At 40.7% G+C, this 19,280-nt stretch overlaps 1 protein-coding gene across 1 annotated transcript in view; it reads right to left on the reverse strand.

The window, feature by feature from the left end:
• LOC136881160 (uncharacterized) overlaps nt 1-19,280 on the reverse strand; it is a 50,912-nt gene that overhangs the window by 14,468 nt on the left and 17,164 nt on the right. The window contains exon 3 of the mRNA XM_067153823.2: nt 4,846-5,012. Coding sequence (XP_067009924.2) covers nt 4,846-5,012 — 167 coding nt within the window. The remainder of the gene's footprint in view (nt 1-4,845; nt 5,013-19,280) is intronic.

Consider the following 19,280-nt stretch of genomic DNA (forward strand, 5'->3'; position numbering starts at 1 on the left):
GTAGCCTTTTGCTGTACCATCTCACGTTCCTTAATGAGTCCTGTTTGGTATGGATCCCGTACAGCTGCTCCATATTCCAGGACTGCCTAATGAGTGATTTATAGCCCGGTGCCTTCGCTTGGGAACTACTGCCCTTTAGCACCCTCATCACAAAGTGTAAAGACTTGTACACTTTAGTAATTACACTTCCTACATGGGTGTTCCATTTTAGATTTCTCTTTACGTGAATTCCTAGGTACTTGCACGAGTCACTCTCAACCAGAGCGTCTAATCCAAGACAATATTGAAACTCCTCTTGTCTATGTTTTTTTCCCATTCTTATGAGACTGCATTTTTGAGAATTTATTTTTATTTTGTTATCGAGTGCCCACTTATGGAGTATACTTATATCGGCTTGTAATAACCTATTATCGCTAGCATTCTGTATTTTTCTTTATATTATGCAGTCATCTACAAACACTGCATTCACTCTGAATTTCATTTGGCAGATCGTTGATAAATGCCGTAAATAAGAGTGGTCCTATAACACTACCCTATACTACTCCCGATGTTATAGAAACTTTGTTGAAGTATTTACTTCCCACCTTTACCCTCTGCATGCGGTTTGTCAAAAATTCCCGGATCCACAGAATCACCCTTTTATCAGTGTTTGTTTCCACCAGTTTTCACACTAGAATTTCATGTGGTAATACATCAAATGCTTTAGCAAAATCAATTACAATAGTATCGACTTGCACACCATTGTCTAATGACTCGCTAATATCTTGAAAGAGTGACATCTGGCTCTTGCAGGAGAAACCTTTCCTAAAACCGTGTTGACGGCCATTAATCCATGAACTTTTCTCTCATTGTTCTCTTAGATATTCTGAAATGAGGTGTTCCATTTGTTTGCATACAGTGGACATAAAGTTAATCGGTCTATAGTTGTCCATTAGCAACCTGTTGCCCCCTTCAAAAATCAGGACTAAAGTTGCTATCTTCCAGTCATCTGTAATTTGCATATTGTTGAGCAACACAGTAAATAGTATTTCTGTATAGTGTAAAATAGCTCTACCTCCCAGTTTCAGAACCTCCCCAGCAATATTATTAGTCCCTGTCGACTTATTTTTCCTTAAGTACTTAATTTTTTCCTGAATTTTCCTACGGCTAATTTGGAAGAGAGAACAATCAGTGTTATCGATAATGTCTATCGCCAGGCTGTTCTGCTTATTAAATACGTTCCCATATCAATGATTTAATTCATTAGCTAATAGTAGATCATCAGTAATTACTTCACTTTCTCTGGACATTATCATTGACACATCATGGCTGACTCCTTTCCTTTTTCTAATATACTGTATTTATAGAGATTTTTCCATCCATTTTCCCTGGAAGAAAGTATACCTTTCAAATATTTGTCATGAGCAGCTTCCTTTTCAGAGGCAAGTTCTTAGGACAGCTTGTGAAACCTATACATATGCTCTGAACTAAATTGTCTTTTGTTGTACACTTTCCCTACTTTCCTTTTGTTGTTGTTGTTGTTGTTGTTGTTGTTGTTGTTGTTGTTGGTATTCAGCCCACAGGCTGGTTTGATCTTCTACAGCTCCACCAACAGCTGTCATAGATAGTCTAGGTGTCACTGAAGAGGCATACTTGGGAAGTGAGGAGTGAGGGAGTTTCCCGTTGTTTTCCTCACTGAGCCAGAAGTTGCTATTGCATATCAGTCTGCCAATCCCACTGAAATGCATGCACCAACCAACCCTATGAGTGATATTTTCACACCATTCATAACAGGGACTGGCTGCACAAGGAATGGCATTACTGGCATCGCTCATACCTCGGTCACTTTCATATTGTCAAAGCCAAGGATGAGCTTGGGACAGGTCAGTGAAAGTAACAAATTTATTCTAGCCCATACCAGAAGACATAGTGCGCTGTAAACACTACATCCTGCCAGCAAAGGCATACTTTCCTTTTAAAGCTCCTAATTTTATGATTGTAGTATTCAGCATCTGGGTTCTGTTTTAGTAATTTAATGGGAACAAACTGCTTAATAGCCCTATTAATAATATCAAAAAAGTTAGGCCACATTATGTTTATGTGCCTGTGTGATGCCCAGCTGAGAAATATTTGCCATAGATATTCTTGGAATTTTAAGGGGATCAGCTTTGCTATACTGGTATACTATTACTTTCTCCTCATTATCTAGTTTAGTGTTTAATGGATATCTAATATCAAATTCTGCAGCAGAGTGGTCGCTAATTCCTAATACTGCTATGCAGCTAATACGTAAGTCAATGGGTCTTACAAGATAAACATCCAGAGTGTTGTTTCCTCTAGTAGGAAAGTCTACTACTTGGGTAAACCCGCCATACCTAATTAGCTTGTTTACCGCAACCTGACTATAGCCCCTTCCTGCAGCCTTGCCAGACCAGTTTATGTCCGGAAGATTTAGGGCACCTGCAATACATAAAACTTTTCTGCATATTGTTGTCTGTACATGTAACATCGTACAGCCTATCAAGTACCAAGAAGTTGTTACCAGGTGCCCTATATATTCCTATTATTTGAATGGTGTAGGCATTTTCTTGATTCATGACTTGCACATTCAGCATTTCATGATCCTCATCAACCCATTTTAAACAACTACCTATGTTCTTTCATACACAGATAAATACTCTTCCACCTCTAGACTCTCTGTCTTTTCTATATATAATGAAATCACCCTGATATACTTTGCTACTATTTACATTCCCATTTAGCCATGACTCTGTACAAATGACAATATCCACATGGTATGATTCAGTAAGATTCCAAAATTCAATAATTTTATTTTGCACACTTTGACAATTCACCTGCAGTAATCTTACCTCCATAGTCTATAATCTGTGGCTGCTTATTGCCCATCATCAGCTTCAGTTGGCAGCACTCCTCTGACTCCAGTCTTCCTCATCCTTGCCGGCACGACTTATTGACTCTCTCATGTAGGTTTTCTAACTTGTAGAAGCCTCACCTGTTTAGGTGCAGTCCGTCCCGCATGAAGTCCCAGTTTCCTATCCAGCAATCCACCTCCACATATATCAAGTCCAGCTGCTGTCACACCCAGTCCATCCGGTCATTAAAAGCTATCACCCACCGTAGAGGTGTGTTCTTCCTTCGCCCTGCACCACTATGTATGATCTTCGCATTCTTAAATTTTCTTAGGTGCACTCGCCAGTTCATACACATCTCCCATTAAATAGTCTACTAACACCTTTCTTCTAAGATCATTGGTCCCTACATGAAGCACTAACATTTGCACATCATTGCTATTTTCTACTCTTTCAACCTGCTGAGACAAATTTTTATTCCTGGATAAAACTGTACCTTTTTACCAGTCCTTAAAATATCACCACTCCAGCGTATCATCAAGTCACCCATGATGACTACGTCACGTGAATTCTTTATGATCGAATCACTTTCCTGCCCTGTTTCAACTGTAGTTATATAATCAGGTTCTGTTTCCTTGTTTCTTTTTGTGATATTTTCTATCTGTGCTTTTACTGTTTCTTGCCAGAGTTTGATTCCCAGCTAGGCCCGGAGATTATAGCCGCATATAATTAAGGGCAGGATGCTTGTGTTTGTCATAATATACATCTTAACTTACCTTCATACAGTCCACCACACTGCCAATCACCTAAGAAACGTGCGATAGTGAATACTACCCTCCAAACAGGGTTAGCATCAGGGAGGGCATCCAACCATAAAACTAGGCTTAATTCACTTGTAGTGGCAACATTTAGCAGCAGAAAGAGGATAAAAGACGGATGAAGAGGATGATGATAGCCTACACCATGACCGCACATGTGTGCAACAAGAACAACATATCAACGGATGAGAAAATCAGACACTACAAGGCAACAGTGAGGAACATGGTACTGTACAATAATCACCAGAACCTCAGAAGAAATCAGAATAAAAAATGCAAGCGTAATCAGGATGTTCATGGACAGAATGACCAGAAGAGTATGGGAAACAATAGGCAGGGATGAGGGGAGAGATGGGATCCAAGTGGGTTATCGAACTCAGACAGGACTAGACTGAGATGGGGTTCAAGGTGGAAGGGAAAGAGTGGGGAAATAAGTACATACCAACCAGTGTCATAGAAGGTTCATGACATAGCACCAGTGAAGGGAGCCAAGGTAAGAGTATACTAAAATTTCAGAAGAAGGAAGGGGTTCTGGGAGGAGATGAAGACAAGCCTTAACAGAGGTGGGTCGTATAGAGGCCATCATGAAAGAAGTGCCAATCTAAAGTAATTAGGAAAAGGTGAAGGAAGAGAAGAACTCATTTCTTAAGTAACTTATCTTCAGGAAATATGTAAAAGAAACAGCCTTTTATTTACCAAAGTAACAGATTTATCCAAACTGGTTGATGAATGCATCTGTTCACTTACATGGTAATTCTTACTTGTAATTTAATTCAAATAATTGCTTTTTCAATGAAAGATTAGCTCACAGGGTAGGAAGGAGATGAAGGGGTTCTGGGAGGAGATGAAGACAAGTCTTAACAGAGGTCGGTCGTACAGAGGCCATCATGAAAAAAGTGCCAATCTAAAGTAATTAGGAAAAGGTGAAGGAAGAGAAGAACTCATTTCTTGAGTAACTTATCTTCAGGAAATATATAAAAGAAACAGCCTTTTATTTACCAAAGTAACAGATTTATCCAAACTGGTTGGTGAATGCATCTGTTCACTTACATGGTCATTCTTAAATGTGATTTAATTCAAATAATTGCTTTTTTCAATGAAAGATTAACTCATGTTATTCAAGGAGGTGAACATTCTTACTGACAGCCATATTTGATATGAAAGAAAGAGAGTTGTACCTTGCTTGCTACAGGTTGTCCATGATGTGGATGTGCACACCAACAGTGGAAGTTGGAGCACTGCACAGGTAAGAACTCTCCAAGGGAGTTGCAGTGGACCTCATACAGGAGATTGAAGTCCATCTGGCATGTCGTCTTGTTATTGTTGACCGAGTAAGGGCTGCCATCTGAAACATTCAGTATTTGTGACCTTCATGCCTTTCAGCACTCAGTCTGCAAGCCTCCATGAATTACCTACACATCTCCATAATCATTTTTCAACTAGCTCTTGTTTAAGACTTATTCTCTTTAAAAAAATTTAAAAGGCTTAAGACATCCATGGCTTCCCCTCCCTGTCATAAGAGGTGACTAAAAGGGGACTGGGGACTCTCAACTTGGGAGTGGTGACCACTGGTTCCCTAGCTAGGTCTTTGAAACGGTTCCTATCATCAGTCCAACCAAGCGAGTTGGCTGTGCAGTTAGGGGCGCGCATGTGTGAGCTTGCATTCGGCAGATAGTGGGTTCGAACCCCCCACTGTCGACATCCCTGAAGAGGGTTTTCCGTGGTTTCTAATTTTCACACCTGGCAAATGTTGGGGCTGTACCTTAATTAAGGCCATGGCCGGTTCCTTCTCACTCCTAGGTCTTTCCTATCCCATTGTCGCCGTAAGACCTTTCTGTGTCGATGCAACGTTAAGTTATAAAAAAATATCAGTCCGTTGTGCTGAGATCAATGAAAATACTCTCTCTACATTTGTATTGAGCCCTGGTATAGAAAAAAGCATTCTGCAAGTTTCAGTGACTATGAACTACAAATACTTTGCCCATTTCTGACTACAGGGTAACTTGTTATATTCAGGATTATTGCTAATCTCATTCAGGAATTGTTTGAAATTGCAGAACTGATCAAAAGATTTCACATCTTCAATTTGAAAGGCAAATACCGAATATATTTTTCAACACAACAATAATCAATTGTTACCAGCCCACGTTGAGACTGCTTATGGCGGACACTTTTACGATCTCCTGTGATGTGGCCAATCTATGTCCTGTAACTACGTTGCATGTAAGACAGTAACAGTTCATTGCAGGACATACGCTCATCGGGTCATTTTTATTTTTTGATCCCAGGATCCCTCCCTCCTCCCACCTGAGACATTTGTTACAAATGATTAAATACACCTTGTGTACATGAGAAATAAGTTTTAATGTAATATCTACTGAATGTCAAGAAAGTTCCTTCTGCTTTGGAGATCATAATGAGCTTGATTCATTGTGGGAATGATTCCACAAGTCTTTGATAGTGTTCCTTATGAATGCCACACACTATTATTTGTAAAGCACCTTGCAATAACATAAATATCTCTTGGTGGAGATGCTCAAAACACCAATTCTATCATATAACAAACCAAAGCGATATTATTATTATTATTATTATTATTATTATTATTATTATTATTATTATTATTATTATTATTATTATTATTTTTTTTTTTTTGTTTTTTGTTTTTAAAGTACAATTCTTAGTAGACTATATTATTGGTCCACTTGTTTAAGACAATTCTAGTGTAAACTTCTAAAACTAAATGTTTTATACACTCATTACAACTAGTGAAACTAGGACATGCTTCAACCCCATTTGGATCATCTTCAGCTAGTATACATGGGAAACAGGTATACATCCAACATCCAAAGCAAGAAATATGGATAAAAATGGGAGATTAAAAAAATCAGTGTGATACATTAAAAGTGTTAAAACATCATGCATTGTTTCACAGTCTTGAAAAAATTCTAAAATGGGAGTGATGCTGATTATGATTCATCTAGATAGCTATAGTCCAATACTGATTAAAATAATTAAAATACACCCAGCTGAAAGAGTTTCTTGTGGTATTCATGGATGTTTTTTCAAACAGAGAGTGTGGTAAAATGTGTCTGTCAAATAGAAACCAAGTACAAAGTTTGTACACCCCAATGTTATACCTCTTCTATGAAAAGAAAATGTAATTCTCTCTCCTCAACCCCGTGTGTGGGCTACTCGAGTTGCCCAAGTGAAATTCTTCACTTGCAATAAGATAAAAATTAATTGCATACTCGTTTCTGTAACAGGCTGAGTCAGGAGAGAATGTCAAACCACAATCTGACAAGAAGATAATCCCATAAAAGTCTGTTGACATGTATGGCAAAATACTTATGACGTAACATAGAGTTTCATATGGTATGCCGGCTTCCAGACCTGTCAATTCACAGAGCTATCCTAATCCCCATAGAAGGGAGACCTTGGCTTCAGAATCTGAACCTAAGCAAGAATTACTCGTATTAAATTTTCATTCAGTTGGTTTTGAGGGAAGTGTAGTCACTGAAAACAGGGTCACTAGATGTAGAGTGGGTCTCGGCCCACAAGTGGCCATGGCTGGTCTGTGCTCCAACAGCTCTGCAGTCTGACCGGCCAACCAAGCAGAGGACAGGTGGCCACGGCTCTACCAGGGCTCTACGCCTCTGTATTCGGGAGACTGGAAAGGGCTGAATCTCACGGCTCGTCCCGACCATCGGCTGTCCTGAGAATGGTTTTCCGTGGTTTTCCATTTTCCTGCACTGGAGCGAAAGTCGAGACAGTTCTTAATATAGGCCACGACCGCCAACTCCCTCACCTTCTCCGAGCATCTCCTTCACCGTAACAAATCTCCTGGGCTGAGAGATGGCGTTACTGTCTAAAAGGCCGGCTCCCCCTTCAGGGGTGGGGGTGGGGGAATGAAAACATGTTAGTAGTAGCTAAAAATAGCAGGCAAAGACCAAGGTATACCGACACAGATAGGTCTTATGGCGATGTTGGGATAGGAAAGGCCTAGGAGTTGGAAGGAAGCGGCCGTGGCCTTAATTAAGGTACAACCCCAGCATTTGCCTGGTGTGAGAATTGGAAACCACGGAAAACCATCTTCAGGACTGCCGACAGTAGGATTCGAACCCACTATCTCCCGGATGCAAGCTCACAGCCGCGTGTCCCTGACCGCGCGGCCAATTAGCCCGGTTTATGTAGAAATGAAAAGGTTAGCACATGTTAGGGTGGCATGGAAACTGCATCAAACCAGTCTATAGACTGATGATCCAAACCACAACAAAATATGTTGGAGATTATAGAAAATTTTGGTCAGCGGTTGCAGAGTAGGTTTCAGATACAAGTGGTCAACGGCTGGTCCGAGTTCTGACTAGGGTTGCCAATAAGGTTCAGGATGAAATTCAGGACACTAACATCGATAAGTTCCAAATATAGACGTCGACTCCACGGGGGCACTTGCCCCCATGCATATAGTGGTACGGGGACGCAATCGTGTTTTTGCTCCCGTAAAAATATTTGTTATATTTATCCTTGCCTCGTGCTCAAGACCAAAAGTTGGCACCTATGGTTCCAACGAGTGTATTTGGGTAATTCCATGTGAACTATCCCATCCATTACCTAAAGATACACTTGTTATATGATGTTAATATTAAAAATCAAATAGAGAAATAAAGAAAACATACTTTAATAAAATACCTACTTTACAGACCACACAAAAATCAACATTATTTGCACAGAGTTTTAAGTAACAGATGGGACATTCCCTTTCAAAAGCGTTTGAGATTTTTAAAAATAATTTGCTCTTTTCTTAAAATTCAGGACATTAAGGGAATTTTTAAAATTCAGTCGGGACGCAAGCTCAAATTCAGGACAATCCCGCTTTTTCAGGACGTATGGCAACCCTAGGTCTGACAGCTTTCACGGTGATGAGGTCTTTCACTTCATGAGACGCACACTGCGTACCGTAGCCGCGTAATCTAAGTATGGGGGCGTGACGCTTAAGGAAACCAATCACAATAGGCTACGTCGCCGAAAAGATCGCGAGAGAACAGCAGGTGACCTGACGTAATGAAATCATGTGACCGATGTTTCCAGATTGTTCGGAAGGCGAAAAGTTAGCTTGCCCAAGATGCAAGGAACAGTTGCGATGCGGGATAAAACACGATGGGATAAGTGCAGTTCGGGCGTAGAGTGGTGATCGTAAATAATAAATTCTTGTGTTGAAACTGGTAGTGATGGGATGCGAATGGACTCGCGAAGACTCGAGTCTGGGATCGTAAAACTCGAGGTACTCGAGTCCGGACTCGAGGCCGAGGACGCTGGGAGCGTTATCTGCGAGCCGTGTATGGAAACAACACGATGCTGAATACTGTAGGTAGGCCAAGGACAAGTATTGGGTCCGTTTCCCAATAATACACAATGATATAATGTACAAACTGATGTTGCGATGCGGTACTTAACATCACTTTAAAGAAGTGTGTACACAGTCACCCTTTGAAACAGTCGTTAATCCCGAAGCATACACACAGTACCTTACCGAAAAATAAGTACGATATTATACAGCAGAACAAAATACCGGAGTTGGAAACAATATAATCGTTATTCTTGGATACCTCACCAAATGCCCAGAGCATTCCTTCAATCAATTAAACGTTGTGGACGTTTAACTAGGGCATTCGTTGTTCTACTGCACAACAATATATACAGCCGAACATGTACATTATGCCGTATGTACATGAATGTATAGGCCTACACAACAAAACGTGTGGACACAGGTGCTTAGTAACCACAGTCCGGCTCTATGGCTAAATGGTTAGCGTACTGGCCTTTGGTCACAGCGGTCACGGGTTTGATACTCGTCAGGGTCGCGAATTTTAACCATCATTGGTTAATTTTGCCGACACGGGGGCTGGTTGTGTGTGTTGTCTTCATCATCATTTCATCCTCATTATGACGCGGGGTGTCAAATCGAAAGACCTGCATCTGGCGAGCCGAACATGTCCTCGGACACTCCCGGCACTAAAAGCCATACGCCATTTCATTTTACCGGCGCGCGGTGTGAAATTGTAGAGATTAGGCAGGACAAAAGTACATTTTCGACTAATCTATTTATATTATAAAGGGCATTATTGTACGCTCGTGACTATACAAAGAATACCTGACCGCAAAGCTTTTAAAGCTGTGTGTGGTATATCTGATCTCTACAATATTGTGTGAACATTGCGCCCCTTACCGAACCTTGCGTCTCGCACTGGCAATAATTGTCTGCAGTGTGTTCAGATGAATCTACGTAACCAGCGACTGTGTTAAGATATTTTTAATGTGAAATAGGGATACAGCTAGATTGTAATCTTTCTTAATCTGTTTACCCTCCAGGGTTGGTTTCTCCCTCGGACTCAGCCAGGGATCCCAACTCTACCGCCTCAAGGGCAGTGGCCTGGAGCGTGAGACATTGGGTCGGGGGATACAACTGGGGAGAATGATCAGTACCTTGCCAAGGCGGCCTCACCTGCTATGCTGAACAGGGATCTTAGTGGGGGATGGGAAGATTGGAAGGGATAGACAAGGAAGAGGGAAGAAGGAAGCCTACAATGAATAGTTAAATTATGTTCCTAATCTTTACTCCGTAGCTCAGGTTACCAAAGGCTAACCTACTGGGCGATATAATGCAAATATGCAAACTCATATCCTCATCCCGAGGTGGTGCAGCTCCTTTCGGGAAAACCCCAATTGCAGGTGAGCTGCACGTACCATTTCAATCACATACCAGCCTTCCTGACATTCTAAACTTTCTGGCGGTACCGGGAATCGAACCCAGGCTTCCTAAGATGGGAATAACACTACCCGTTACGCTACAGAGGCGCTGTAATGAACGAGCCCAACTAAATATAGACGAAGGGAAGGAGAAAAGGAAGAATGTCATTGTGTGACAAACTAAACGAATGACATTTCGAAACAAATATGTTACGGTCTTACACTCGCGTGTTTCACGTTATGGTCATCATTTACGTAGCTGTTGTAATAGTACTTCATGATTGGGGCATTTCTTCCGACTGCTCGGCAACAGGTCGCAGTTACGGATCGTGACGTCACAGTGGAGACTCGAGTACTTCGCACGGGTTACTCGGCGAGGCTTGGACTCGCCAGACTCGATTCTCGCGAGTCCAAGCGTCACTCGCGCACATCACTAGAAACTGGAGCAGGATCCCAAATGCATGGAGTCTGTGGGTGCGAAGGTGAGTACATGTAAAACGAGCACCTCACCTGTCCGTTACAAGTGCCTCACACTACCACGGCCCATCCACAGTGATCTTAACAATGCTCTGTCAGTCGGCTTTGCAGATTAGACAACTGTTCCGTGCTCTATACCTTGCTCTGGCTCTCAGTATAGAGTTAGGTCAATTATGAGTATTCCTTGCCTCGGGATATTCCTCTCGGGAGCGTATGGTGATAAACGGGGTGAAAAGTCAGGTTGTAAGTTTCATCAAGAGGAAAAGTCCCCTCAGTTTTAATTACTGGTTGGTGGAGTGATTATACCTCACGGGAACTGCAGTAAGTAATATAAGGAGAGATCTTTATTGGGGTAATCACATTAACACACGCCCGATCTTAGGACGCAGACACACTCGTAGGGGTGCTTTCCACCCCACATATCATTGTATTGTAAAATATGAATTACTGTATTAATTGGAGATTTTAAGATAAATTATGTAAGAATGACTCTTTCTGTAGGGATCGTATAAATGTGAGCAGGGAGATCACAGAAAAGTTATTTGTACATTTCAGTAGGAAATAAAGTGACCTGGGGTGGATTCCACCCTATACGCGTGTGTTTGAGGGTTACCGAGGTTGTAAATAAGGGTTACAGATCTCTTCACATGGTTATGAGGGTATTTAGGGGTTTTAGTAAGAATGTGTAGTAAGAGCGTGTAAGTCACTGGTAAGAGCCCAATTAGAGTATGGGACCCTCACCAGGATTACCTGATTCGAGAACTGCAAAATATCCAAATGAAAGCAGCGTGATTTGTTCTGGGTGATTTCAGACTAACGAGTAGTGTTACGAAAATGTTACAACCTATTGACCTATCTATGGCATTTGATAAGGCAGATCATGGGAGACTACTGGCAAAAAAGAGTGCAATTGGACTCGACAAAGGAGTGACTGAATGGGTGGCTATATTTCTAGAAAACAGATCTCAGAGAATTCGAGTAGGCAAAGTTTTATCTGATCCTGTAATAATTAAGAGGGAATTCTTCAAGACAGTATTATGGACCTTTATGTTTACTCATACGTATAAATGATATGAGTAAAGGAGTGGAATTAGAGATAAGGCTTTTTGAGGATGATGTTATTGTGTATGTTTGTTGTTTGAGTCATCAGTCCATAGACTGGTTTGATGCAGCTCTCCATGCCACCCTATCCTGTGCTAACCTTTTCATTTCTACGTAACTATTGCATCCTACATCTGCTCTAATCTGCTTGTCATATTCATACCTTGGTCTACCCCTACTGTTCTTACCACCTACACTTCCTTCAAAAACCAACTGAACAAGTCCTGGGTGTCTTAAGATGTGTCCTATCATTCTATCTCTTCTTCTTGTCAAATTTAGCCAAATCGATCTCCTCTCACCAATTCGATTCAGTATCTCTTCATTCGTGATTCGATCTATCCATCTCACCTTCAGCATTCTTCTGTAACACCACATTTCAAAAGCTTCTATTCTCTTTCTTTCTGAGCTAGTTATCGTCCATGTTTCACTTCCATACAATGCCACGCTCCACACAAAAGTCTTCAAAAACATCTTTCTAATTCCGATATCAATGTTTGAAGTGAGAAAATTTCTTTTCTTAAGAAAGCTCTTCCTTGCTTGTGCTAGTCTGCATTTTATGTCCTCCTTACTTCTGCCATCGTTAGTTATTTTACTACCCAAGTAACAATATTCATCTACTTCCTTTAAGACTTCATTTCCTACTACATCACCTGCCTTCGTTCGACTGCACTCCATTACTTTTGTTTTGGACTTATTTATTTTCATCTTGTACTCCTTACCCAAGACTTCATCCATACCCTTCAGCACTTCTCGAGATCTTCTGCAGTCTCAGATAAAATAACAATATCATCAGCAAATCTCAAGGTTTTGATTTCCTCTCCTTGGACTGTGATTCCCTTTCCAAATTTCTCTTTGATTTCCTTTACTGCCTGTTCTATGTAAACATTGAAAAGGAGAGGGGACAAACTGCAGCCTTGCCTCACTTCTTTCTGGATTGCTGCTTCTTTTTCAAAGCCCTCGATTCTTATCACTGCAGACTGATTTTTATACAGATTGTAGATAATTCTTTGTTCCCGGTATCTGATCCCTATCATCTTCAGAATCATAAATAGCTTGGTCCAATCAACATTATCGAATGCCTTTTCTAGATCTACGAATGCCATGTACGTGGGCTTGTCCTTCTTGATTCGATCCTCTAAGATCAGACGTAAAGTCAGGATTGCTTCACGTGTTCCTACATTTCTTCTGAAGCCAAATTGATCTTCTCCCAACTCAGCTTCAACTTGTTTTTCCATTCTTCTGTAAATAATACGTGTTAAAATTTTGCAGGCATGAGATACTAAACTAATGGTGTGGTAGTTTTCACACCTGTCAGCACCGGCTTTCTTGGGAATAGGTATAACAACATTCTTCCGAAAATCGGATGGGACTTCTCCTGTCTCATACATCTTGCACACTAAATGAAATAACCTTGCCATGCTGGTTTCTCCTAAGGCAGTCAGTAATTCAGAGGGAATATCATCAATTCCAGGTGCCTTGTTCCTATTTAGGTCACTCACAGCTCTGTCAAACTCTGACCTCAAAATTGGGTCTCCCATTTCATCAGCATCAACAGCCTCTTCATGTTCCAGAACCAAATTATCTACACCTTTACCTTGATACAACTGTTGGATATGCTCCTGCCATCTTTCTGCTTTGTCTTCTTTCCCTAGAAGTGGCTTTCCATCTGAGCTCTTAATATTCATGCACCTAGATTTCCTTTCTCCAAAGGTTTCCTTGATTTTCCTGTATGCAGCATCTACCTTTCCCAGGACCATACAGCCTTCGACATCCTTGCAATTCTCCTTCAGCCATTCTTCCTTAGCTACCTTGCACTTTCTATCCACTTGATTCTTTAATCGCCTGTATTCTTTTCTGCCCTCTTCATTTCTAGCATTCTTGTATTTTCGTCGTTCATCAATCAGGTCTAGTATCTCCTGAGTTATCCACTGATTCTTAGTTGATCTTTTCTTCCTTCCTAACATTTCTTCAGCAGCCTTACTGACTTCATTTTTCATGACTCTCCACTCTTCCTCTATAGTGTTTCCTTCAGCCTTTTCATTTAGTCCTTGTGCAACATGTTCCTTGAAACAATCCCTTACACCCTTTTCTTTCAACTTGTCTAGATCCCATCTCATTGCATTCTTTCCTTTCTTCAATTTCTTCAACTTCAGATGGCATTTCATGACCAACAAGTTGTGGTCAGAGTCCACGTCTGCTCCTGGGAAAGTTTTGCAATCCAACACCTGGTTTCTGAATCTCTGCCTAATCATAATGAAGTCTATTTGATACCTTCCAGTGTCTCCAGGTCTCGTCCACGTATACAGCCGTCGTTTGTGGTGCTTGAACCAAGTATTGGCAAGGACTAAATTATGATCAGTGCAGAATTCAACCAGCCGACTTCCTCTTTCGTTCCTTTGTCCCAATCCAAATTCTCCTACTGTACTACCTTCTCTTCCTTGGCCTACCACTGCATTCCAGTCTCCCATCACAATTAGATTCTCATCACCTTTTACATATTGTATTAAATCTTCTATCTCCTCATATTCTTTCAATTTCTTCATCATCCGCTGAACTAGTAGGCATATAGACCTGCACTATTGTGGTGGGCATTGGTTTGGTGTCTATCTTGACGACAATAATTCTTTCACTATGCTGGTCGTAGTAGCTTACCCGCTGCCCTATTTTCTTATTCATTATTAAACCAACCCCTGCATTTCCCCTGTTTGATTTCGTGTTGATAATTCGGTAGTCGCCTGACCAGAAATCCTGTTCTTCCTGCCAACGTACTTCACTTATACCAACTACATCTAACTTTAGCCTATCCATCTCCCTTTTCAGATTCTCTAACCTACCACAACGATTCAAACTTCTAACATTCCACGCTCCGACTCGCAGAATGTCAGTATCCATCTTCCTGATGATCGCCCCCTCTCGTGTAGTCCCCACCCGGAGATCCGAATGGGTAATAAATAAGTTACAAGATTGTGAGCAACTGCAAAATGCCCCTGATAATGTTGTGAGATGGACAGTAGGCAATGGTATGGTGATAAACGGGGTTAAAAGTCAGGTTGTGAGTTTCTAGAAAAAGTCCTCTCAGTTTTACTTACTGCGTTGATGGGGTGAAAGTTCCTTTTGGGAGCATTGTAAGTACCTAGGTGTTAAAATAAGAAAGTATCTTCATTGAGGTAATCATATAAATGTGAAATGTATTGAAAATCAAGGCTACAGTCCTCTACAGTTGGTTATGAGCGTATTTAGGGGTTCTAGTACGGATGTAAAGGAGAGGACATATGAGTCTCTGGTAAGACCCCAACTAGAGTATGGTTCCAGTGTATGGGATCCTCACGAAGATTACTTGATTCGGGAACTGGACAAATCCAAAGAAAAGCAGCTCGATTTGTTCTGGGTGATTTCCGACGAAAGAGTAGCGTTACAAAAATGTTGCAAAGTTTGGGCTGGGAAGGCTTGGGAGAAAGAAGACGAGCTGCTCGATTAAGTGGTATGCTCCGAGCTGTCGGTGGAGAGATGACGTGGAATGACATCAGTAGACGAATAAGTTTCAGTGGTGTCTTTAAAAGTAGGAAAGATCACGATATGAAGATAAAGTTGGAATTCAAGACGACAAATTATAGCAAGTATTCGTTCATAGGAAGAGGAATTAAGGATTGGAATAATTTAGCAAGGGAGGTGTTCGATAAAATTTCAACTTCGTCGAAATTTTGTAAAACAAAAGTGGGTAAACAAATGATGGGGACTGGGCAACAGCGCCAAATGCAGATCAGTGGTAATTGATAACATGTGGGTCGACAGCCGCTCCGTCCCTACCTGTTGTGACTTTCTTAGCTTGCTGACTAACTTTACAAACATATAAAACTGCATTTAACTTGGAAAATCTGATTATCTGCATTTAAAATGGAAATTATGAAAATTAACATTCATTAAATAAAATACACACTCGTCGAACCTTGTACTCACACTTACTTGTTACCTGGTTACTTACACATACGTTATTTGAAGGGCGCCAGCTGTCACTCAGTACAGCAATAATAGAATGAGACTCTTGACTATCTCTAGGGTGTGGGGTAATAAGCTTACTTTTGACAACATACCATATAAGTTCTGGGAAAAGGAGATTGGCGTTCGGTTTCCCCATTAATTTTGAGGTTAAGATATTTTACTTTCAATGAAATGAAACTATGAATTCGTTTGATAGAACAATATATATTCTTTAAATAATATATCAAAAAATAGTGAGTCTTGTTGCGATAAAACAGATGAGAATATGAAATTATGACATTGCAACTGAAAGAAACTAGGCATGAATTTGAATTCTTCTTGACCGGACATTTAACAATTTATACGAAATATTTCCCTCACTGATTCACTTGACTGTACCTTCAACACTTTTAGTGTAATTACGACGTAATCCATTGCTCTGGTGTTTACTGTAGATGTGTCACGCCTAACGTGGTGATACATCCTTGCGACTGCTTCTTCTCCATATCATCTGACTTCTTTGTAAGTCAATATGGTATGACCTCTTGGCAGGTCCAGGGTTGCCCTCTCTGACTCCTTGGTAAGCCTTGCGTCCGCGTCTTCCACTAAGTGACGGACCAACCATTTGGTCTCACTCTCTCAATGACCAATAATGGCTCACTGAGTCTTCTCCATCTCTCGTTCACACTGGTTGACTGGCCAACTAAGGCCTCTTGATCTAGTAGACTACTTCACTGTACTGCATCCGTATAAGTAATGACTGACGCTACAATATGCATCCCCCTTATATAGACGTTGGTTGACACCACTACGTAATCTCCAGAAATAACAATGACATACTCCCACCTACGCGACAGATATTACACACAGTGGTGAAATAGCCCCGCGGCGACTAACTCCGTGCGCGCATTGCTAAATAAATACGATGACGTAGCCATGGAGTGGCGATGACTTGGCAGAATCGCCACTGGTATAGCAATATAACAACGTCACTTCCAATCTCTGATATATACAACAATTCTCACTACAGGTATTGAGTGTTATACTACACATACGTATATATGTATACATCTAAGTGCAATCTTGCAAGCAACAGGCAATTGCAAAATTGAATAAAACGGATAATTACAATAATAGTATAATATCACAGATAACATAATAATAATACTGACATAATAATAATAATAATAATTGTACCGGGCGGTACACCTCCACTCCGCTAATTTAAAATGTGCGCCTGTGGAAACTCCTCTGCTGGAGGAAGTCTGAACTTTATTTACCCTATTAATTTTCTAGTTTCTCAGAAGATGTCACCACCTGGAAATTTTTGAGTTTGTGAACTGTGTCATTTATGATGTATTTTTGTTTTGTTTGAAGTAAGAAGTGTGAACTTTCTCTTCTAGAGGACACCACTGAAAAACTACAATAGTACACCCTAGTGGGAAGAAAAATAACTGTTCTTTGGAGAAAATTTTATTTCTAAAGTTTGTTCTTTGTTAAATTTCTTTCTGTTATTGTTTAAGTTGGCTGTATACCCCTCTCTTTCCCCTTGTTTTGCATTTGACCAATCCCGAATTTCTGTTATTAATTTCTGACCAATCATAGGTATCTTCCCTCAACTTGAATATGTTTCTATACCCTAGCCAATAAAAAGTTTGTGGGAGGGTGTTTTCTTTCCCCTAACACCTAGAACCTTCCGCGAGAGGATATAAACTGCTGATTTTTGGGTCTCCGGGCCACTTCTGTTCCATCTTTCAGTGTATTAAGTACATAGCAGGAGGCGGGAAGCGCCTCTTTCTTCGACAGCGGTCAACAATAAGGTAATGGCCGATTAATAAATTCTTTCTTTGCTAGCTCAGCAGTTTAACTCTCGGGGCGGGTGCGAAGCGTTCTACCATGTAACCTTTCCTAAAATGTAACGATCTTTTCGTCTATTCTCTTTTAAGCTGCATATTGGGATAGAGAGTGCTAACCCTCTCGAGCTCCCACTCATATTGTTTTGAGGTGAACTTATTTTTCCTCAACCTATTCTTCGTTAATGTAAAACAAATTGTTCTCTTCTTAAGTCACCTCTTTAGTATGGGATTAGCCCTTGTATTAACGGCCTAGCGCCAAGTAGGTCTTAATCAAGTGTATTAGGAGTGCAAGTTCGCCTCCTCTCAAATTGTTATTTTAGAGGTCATTTAATTAACATTCTTTTCGTTTAATAGACCTCAGTAGATTGGGTATTTTACCCCTGTGTTTGAAGGTGGAGTTTGGTGTGGCCTGGGAGAGGCTTAAATTTGAGAGCGAGTGGCTCTTTTGAAAATTGTATGTTGTATGCCTCGAGGAGGCTTTTCAGTGTAATTTGGAGCAAGGGCTCCTAGGTATGAATGGGGTTTTCTGCCCCTCTGTTAGAACTTGTGTTTGGGGTAAAACTGAGCTGATTGCCCAAGTATTGTGAATTCGGGGCGCGAAGTCCAAATTCTGTAAATATTGTAACTACCTTATTTGACTTGCTATTCTGTACCTGCCATGCTTGTTACTTATTTATTTTGAAAAGAAAATATAACCGTATTAAATTTTAAATTTAGTTTACATGCACTATAATTTCGTAGCTTGAGATCCATTCACACCCGCACCTTCTTTCACCTCTACCTACCGCTAAAACACGGTAACAAGTGGTAGCAGAGCGTGGTTAATGGGTCTCAATTTAGCCCCTTTTGACGGCTACACATTGTTTTGATCCGAACTCTAACCATTTTCTCAGTTGCTGGAATTTTTTGACTTTTTCAAATTTGTTCTGTCATCATGCCGGCCCTCGCGATGTTCTCCATCTTAATTATTTGCGCAAAGAGGAGTTGATCTATGAATTAACTATCAGAAATGTGCAATCTGGAGGCACGGTTGCAGTAGACACTAACAAGCTTAGAGAGTCCCTTGATTTGCCCATTTCCATCCCCAATTTGGGAGAGAAAGAAATTGATGACTCTCTTTCCACGATCGTCGAGAATATTACTGGGCTAGCTTCTGTAGTTAGTTTTTTTGATGAAAATGATCCGTCTCCTAATCAAATTAAGCGTGTGCAAGCCAGGTTATATCACTTTTCAAATAGAGTTAATGATCTGTTGTCTCTGAAGTTGAATGACGTTCAGAAGAAGGAAGCTAGTACGCTGCTCGAAAATATGTCTGAATTATCTAGCAAGGTCACTCAATTGTTAACTGGGGAAGTTCCTCCCAAATCTGATCTACCCACCATAGTGAATGCAGGTAGTGAGGAAGCGCCTCCCAAGGGAGAAGTTAATAGGATAACCGTTGCTGCTCAAACTAT

The sequence above is a fragment of the Anabrus simplex genome, chromosome 9 (assembly GCF_040414725.1).
Source record: "Anabrus simplex isolate iqAnaSimp1 chromosome 9, ASM4041472v1, whole genome shotgun sequence".
Taxonomy (NCBI): domain Eukaryota; kingdom Metazoa; phylum Arthropoda; class Insecta; order Orthoptera; family Tettigoniidae; genus Anabrus; species Anabrus simplex.